This window comes from Syngnathus acus, chromosome 11 (genome assembly GCF_901709675.1).
Source record: "Syngnathus acus chromosome 11, fSynAcu1.2, whole genome shotgun sequence".
In the NCBI taxonomy this organism is placed as follows: Eukaryota; Metazoa; Chordata; class Actinopteri; order Syngnathiformes; family Syngnathidae; genus Syngnathus; species Syngnathus acus.
Window position 1 is genome coordinate 8,420,105 of NC_051096.1, and position 6,415 is coordinate 8,426,519.

Sequence of the window (6,415 nt, forward strand, 5' to 3'; positions counted from 1 at the left end):
TCTATAAAAATAGACTTTGTTTATTGGACAAAAGTGCAACAGACAAGAATTCATTCGTATCTTCGTCAGGTGGTTACAGTGGAAAAACTAAAACAATACGATACAGTCAGCGTTAAACATAACTTATAGTACAAAACTGTACACAGTCTCAAAGTATTCACACTTGTACACTATGTATTTGCTTGCTGCCAAAATTGTCGATTTTTTTTCAAGAAGATGGAAATAATGAAGTTGTATCAGCAATCGCCGAGTCATGCTACAAGTTCGTTTTTAGACTGGTCAGTATACAAAAGCCAAATATATCTTAACGATGTCTGAATCGAAAACTTTTTTTTCTTTCTTATATACTGTATATGCATAAAACATCAACTAGGCATGAAGGCTTGGTTATCTTGCCATATGTGGACACCTTCAGTCTATCAGCATCTCCACATTCTTGTGGCTTTTTGTCAATTACAATTTCTCATTGGGCACATCGATACAAAGCTGCACACCAACTTGTCTCAATGGGGGCCAGAAATTGGCCAGGATTGTTGACATTTGGAAAAGAAAAAAAAAGTGGTAAATATCGCTTTTGTTGATTCACACTCACATTCACATTGTCACTGAACCCATGCGGCTTGCACAATCGTTTTGCTTGGAGCCAAATACACACCACAGTGGCAACTATTGCTCTTTTCACAATCATTGTCCATCAGTGGACTCGTTTGTACCTTTCTTCTTCCAAACTGAAACGTGTCGATAAGATACTTACTACCTTGAGATTTGAATTGGGTCTGTGAACAATTTCAAGAAGAACACCTCATTGCGTCCTCCAAACTCAATTTAAAGCAAGGAAGGGCAAATGTCCGCCTTTGCGTGCTGAATTGCGTGTTTGTAGTGGTCAGATTGGGGTGGACGCATGCAGTCAATGGAAAAGGCCCGGCCGGTCAATATGACACGTTGCGCTCGTAGTCACCGATCATCCTCCGTGCGTTGGAAGCCAGGAAGATGTCATTGTCTCTCGGGCAGTCAAAGTGGCAGGAGCAAGTCTTGATGAACATCATCTTTTTCCTGAACACGTCTCCTTCGGGACAGCGGAACTCCACCTCGGCGGTGACGGTGGTGTGAGGCGTGCAGCAGCGGTTGTCGGTACAAACGCCGCAGAACTTGGGTTTGTATGACCTGGTGCTGGTGCAGCCCGACAACTCAAAGCGCATGCCTTTCTGGGCCTTTGGTGTCCGCACGCATTTCTTGCCACGCTGAGGGGGGAAATAAGCCAATCCATCCATCATGACTGATCTGTATTCCAAAAAGCAAAAGCAAAGCAAAGCAAAGCAAAGCTCCCCAACCTTAATTTCTTTCTCCTGCTGGCTCTCGCAGGGTCGAAGCATACAGACCCTGCTCTGTCTTTCCAGCTGACAGCGCCGGTTGTCGTTGGTGACGCGGGACGAGACGGCCATGCCGCAGGTGGCCGAGCACTCGCTCCACTCTGTGGTCTGGACAATGCAGTTATCTCGGGGACTTTCGGCTTGCGCGCCCGGAAGGGAAACCTCTGCGAAGCCTGCCGCGGGTTTGGAGGAGGGCAAGGGATGAATTTGAGAAGCTCCTGCGAGGACAGAGGCGCACGCACGGGCCATTTAACTAACACATGACGATGGCTCATTTGACGGAGCGATGTGATCAAGTCGCGACTGACCGCCCATGACTGACTGATAGAGGTGGTCCCGAGGGGTCTGCTCACACACCCACTCCTCGCAGCACTTTCCCGGGATGTGGATGCGGCGAGGGTACGGGCAGTCGGGGGACGCAAAGCGGACGTTACCGGGGCACGTGGGCACGCATCCGATTTCGCCGTTCATACACACGCATTGGTGTTTACAGCTCGGCTGGAAGGACTCGCCGCTGTGGTAGATGACGCCGCCGAGGTCACACGATTGACCCTCTTGAGCTGGGGACAAATAAGAAGAAATCGTGACAATGGTAAGGATGCAGGTCTCCGAGAAAGAATTGCAAAGCTTTCGCCAACTTGGCAATACCGCGTGACCCACACGAATGACACATATGCAAATGATGCCGTCTGCAGGACAGAAAAGCGTTACCCATGCAGATGCCCGTGTCGGTGGCGCTCAGCAGTGCGTAGTCACAGTAGAGCTCCTTGTGGTGGTCGCAGGGCTCCAGCAGGTTGCAAGGCTCCCCCAGCTGCCTGGCACACACTTTACAGCAACCGCAGCCATCCAACACCAAGCTGGTGCCCATTGGGCAGGGAGGGGGCTCGGAGGGGCAGGCACAGGGCTGCGAGCATTCCTGGGCCCCTGTCTGCAAGAATCAACAAAAGCACTTAGCCAGTATTACAAAGTAGGAAGACAAAGATGGGAAAATCAAAATGTTCGTTCAGCTCCAAGGTGCGGTCACTAAGGTTGAGGCTACTGACGTGACAGAAACGAATTCCGGATGTTCGATTGAAAAGAGCTGCGAATGAGACGTCCACAAGAGGGCGACATCACACTGCACTCACGTTGCTTTCAATGTTTACAGTATTTCTGCTGCACTATTTACATACACAATGGAAATAATATCGTTTCTTTTCCAGATTCCAAGATCAGGTGCTGTCTGTGTCAATTGAAATAATTGCACGTTAACGCAATGACACTTGATAGGACTCATTGCTGCTAAGTGACAACAAATGATGCTGGACGGCTGAGGGAAAACCTACTTACCAATGAGGAGACAATGAGCAGAAGAAGAGAGAAGATTGCTGAAGCTTCCGCAGACATGACTGTTCACAAAGTGCTCACTTCTGTTGTATGTTGGATCAGTTCTTGTGGCAAGAGTCTGTCTGTCTGTCTGTCTGTCTGGCTGGCTGTCTGGCTGGCCGGCCGGCTCTTGTTTACGCTCCTTAGCTGACTGATGAAAGGATGGTGGGGGACTCAAGCTTAAATACCAGCCCAGTGGGTGTAGCCAGAGGAACACGAGCCCATGCCACTCTGCACCGAGAGGTGAAAACATTCTGATTCAAAATTTCGACACCCCTGTTAGTTCCAATGGGCGGGTGGGGTGGGGTGGATGAAAAGTGTGCCAGCTGCAGAAAGCAGCAAAGGCATGAGAAGGCTCTCTCTCTCATACATGCTACCTGACAACAACTCCAGAGAGGGGGGAAAAACAGCATGACTTGGGATGTCAATGTTCTTGCTTGCAGAGGATGACAAATGATGTCATGAGGCGAGGCGATGGCTTGGGGAAATGCCAAACACTGACAAAGTGCAGCACAAGCAGGGGCGGGGCGGGGCGGGGCGGGCCAGAAAGGCACGCTCGCTCACTTTTCAAAGGGCTTTCATTCAATTTGAGTCCACTCAAATAATGCATATACTATGTAGAGTTCATAAATACAAAAATAGTCAAACATTGTTGAAAATGTCCAACTTAAGAATGATTGTACGTTTGAAGTTCCAACAGTTTGCAATTTGAGGGGCACAATTGCAGTGTTCACACCTGCAGAAAGGAAGAGGGGGGAAACTGGACAAATGTTTGCTGACCTTGTCCGCTACACCGGGATTAAACCACTGAAGAGAATATTTGCCAGCTGTTCCAAAACATCTTGAGGAGGAAGTTGCGATGGATGGACGGTTGACTGCCCGATGATACGGCCGCGGAGGTCCTCTTTGATGCGTTAACGCCTAGTCATTGACCTTTGGCATTTGGATGCCTTTGCCATCTGAATGTTTTCCACTTGTGCTACCCAGCAGGCTGGGCTCTCTTCCTGGATTCCATTGCCTTTGACTTGGAGCTGCTGCTGCTGCTGCTGCTGCTGCTGCTGCTGCTGCTGCTGCTGCATGTGATGTTTATTTGCCACTGAATCCTTGTTAGGCGCACAGAATTAGTTGTCTCTTTTCCCTGCGGCAAACATTGCATAAATGACGGCCATGCCAGACAGCTGACTCGATGCCTCCTGAATGACGTACGTCTATCCATCCATCCATCCATCCATCCATCCATCCATCCATCCATCCATCCATCCATCCATCCATCCATCCATCCATCCATCCATCCATCCATCCATCCATCCATCCATCCACCCACCCACCTGGCACAGCAGCTATCATAAATCATCTTTGTGTTCTTTCTCACACAGGCGTGAGGTTCTCCTAGCGTGCGCTGCACCAACAGACTGAGTATTGTTGTCTTGGAAAATAGTCACCACTTCCTTTCAGCCATTTGAAAAGAGATGCTTGGTCAGTAATTGTAGCAAAGTGCTTCTCTAATCTGTTTAAAAGAAAGATCTGGATCCAGATTATGTGCTGTATTTTGGCCAGCCAAAATCAAATGGAGCAAATTCAACCATTTTGTTTGTGTTTTTTCGTTCATTGTCATTTGTAACCATGAAAAAGTGGTACTCTCCGAAGGTCATTTTTGATTGGATTGGATTTTCGATGACCTGCTCCGTGAGCCACCAGAAGAGAATCACTGCTCATCTTAACATGTGCCCATTCATATTTCAAAGCAACCACTTTTTCTTTTTCCAAACCTTCTCATGGCTACTTCCATAGTTAACACAGGTCAAAGGTGACAAGGGACATTCTTGGATTATTGCTCTTAATCGGAACATTCCTATGAGCTTTTGTCAGCCCACCCACACACATTGTCAGAAATGTTTGGTACATTTTCCAGAGACAATTGGAGGGTTGCCATTCATCTGCCCATTAGGTGCGATGCAGACTAATAAATGATGAATGCAGCAGCCAAGCAGAAGAAATGCTCTCCCTTGCGCAGGTCATGGGGGGCACCTTTTTTCATAGTTTTGGTTGAGCAATGATTGCTTAACCTCAGTCCCTTTGGTGTGCATTGAGAAGGAGGGAAAGCAAGCCACCTGACTGTACAGATTGTCGCTCACAGCAGGATATGCCCAGTTAATTACATCCTGTGTTACAGTACACACACACACACACACACACAGCAGCTGAAGTGAGCGAGTGAAGGTGTTTGACTGGAATTGGAGCTCAGCTTGGTGATTTTGGCGCTGCTGGCTTAGCTGGCCCAAGCAAACTTTAATAGGCCCTTATTCACACAAACTTCCGACGCATGAGTCAGTCGTGTTGCCTTAAAAGACTTGAATCCAAACATTCGCATTCTCAAAAGTGACAGCTCATGTTTTGATTGGCGTCGGTTGTTTGGGTAGGTAGCAAGACTTTGAAAAAAAGCAATTTGTGTTCACTTTTGGAAGTGTCATGGTTAGTGTCATCAAAATGATTTGACTTTGGTTCCTTTTGTTGGGTCTGTGCCAAATCATTTAGCTCCTCTTGGCTTTGCTATTGTTGACGGTGTCTTACTCTCCCGTCCTGGTGTGGGTCGTGACCTTACATCATTGTTTTTATCTCAGCTGACTGGTATTTCCTGTGCCATGACTTCACCTGTTAAAGCCCTGACCGGCCGCTGTTATTAGAGCCAGATTAGCCTGTGACCCAAGAGGGTGGAGTGAGTGAGTGAGTGAGTGAGTGAGTGAGTGAGTGAGTGAGTGAGTGAGTGAGTGAGTGAGTGAGTGAGTGAGTGAGTGAGTGAGTGAGTGAGTGAGTGAGTGAGTGAGTGAGTGAGTGAGTGAGTGATCCAACATGTGTGTGCTTGCTTGCTTGCTTGCTTGCTCGGGCTGCTGGACAAGCTGATTACATTGAGCAATTTTTCTCGCCCGGGTCCTTTGATTCCAGTTTTACGAGCATCGGTCGCAATGAAACCAGAATGGATACCATTAACGTCAAGCAATATTCTCTTACGATCCAGAAGTCTAATCCAAAAAAGGTGATTGAGTTTTCAAACACAAAATCTACTTTCTAAAACTCCAAGGCCTATCATTTCACAACTATATATAAGAGGGTGTGTACACTTGTACAACCACGTTGTCTCACTTGCCTATGATTACTTTACTGCACAAAAATAGTTTTGTTTTTAAATTGAGTTTGGTTGAAACAAGTTTTGCAATGATTTATCATGGTCTTGTTTTTCTTACTCTATTTTGGGCAATTCAACAGGGGTGTGTAGACTTTTGATGTCTAGTGTCATTCTTGAGATTTTGTATGTTGGGGAAGAATTGAATTTCGAGCCTTTGAAATGAAAACGACTACGGTCCAGTGTGAAGACCGTCATCAACAAGTAGGGAAAATGTGGCACACAAGTGTAAGGAAAGTTTTGGCAAGTACGGATTGTCGACTTTGGGTGACAGCAACTTCTTGTGCGCGCGCTTCTGGCGCGGGAATGGAGTGGTCAGACGGAAGCGTTTTCTTCTAAAGAAAAACATTCAGGTTGGACACTTTTTGGCAAAAACATACGGTGAGTTTCACAGAAGCGTGGCTTGAGTTCATAAGATCAAAGATGAGCTTACTGGCCATCATTTCAAAAACATCAGTGAGGTGACAGCATCATGCTTTTTTATTTTTATTTTTTTTTC

At 46.8% G+C, this 6,415-nt stretch overlaps 1 protein-coding gene across 1 annotated transcript; it reads right to left on the reverse strand.

Moving 5' to 3' along the window:
* Positions 1-3,054, reverse strand: ccn2b (cellular communication network factor 2b). The gene is made up of 5 exons (XM_037264393.1): positions 2,700-3,054; positions 2,082-2,298; positions 1,679-1,930; positions 1,332-1,588; positions 1-1,241 (listed from the first exon to the last, which is right to left on the reverse strand). Exons 1-5 carry the CDS (start codon positions 2,754-2,756, stop codon positions 930-932), a joined length of 1,095 nt encoding a protein of 364 aa, XP_037120288.1. The 5' UTR covers positions 2,757-3,054; the 3' UTR covers positions 1-929.
* Positions 3,055-6,415: the final 3,361 nt, after the last annotated feature.

Bases quoted from the DNA above. Each gene is read 5' to 3' on its own strand.
- ccn2b (XM_037264393.1), bottom strand. From the start codon at position 2,756: ATGTCTGCGGAAGCTTCAGCAATCTTCTCTCTTCTTCTGCTCATTGTC. The intron at 2,299-2,699 runs GTAAGTAGGTTT...TGATTCTTGCAG, and splicing joins TGCTCATTGTCTCCTCATTG to ACAGGGGCCCAGGAATGCTC. The intron at 1,589-1,678 runs GTCAGTCGCGAC...CTGTCCTCGCAG, and splicing joins CTATCAGTCAGTCATGGGCG to GAGCTTCTCAAATTCATCCC.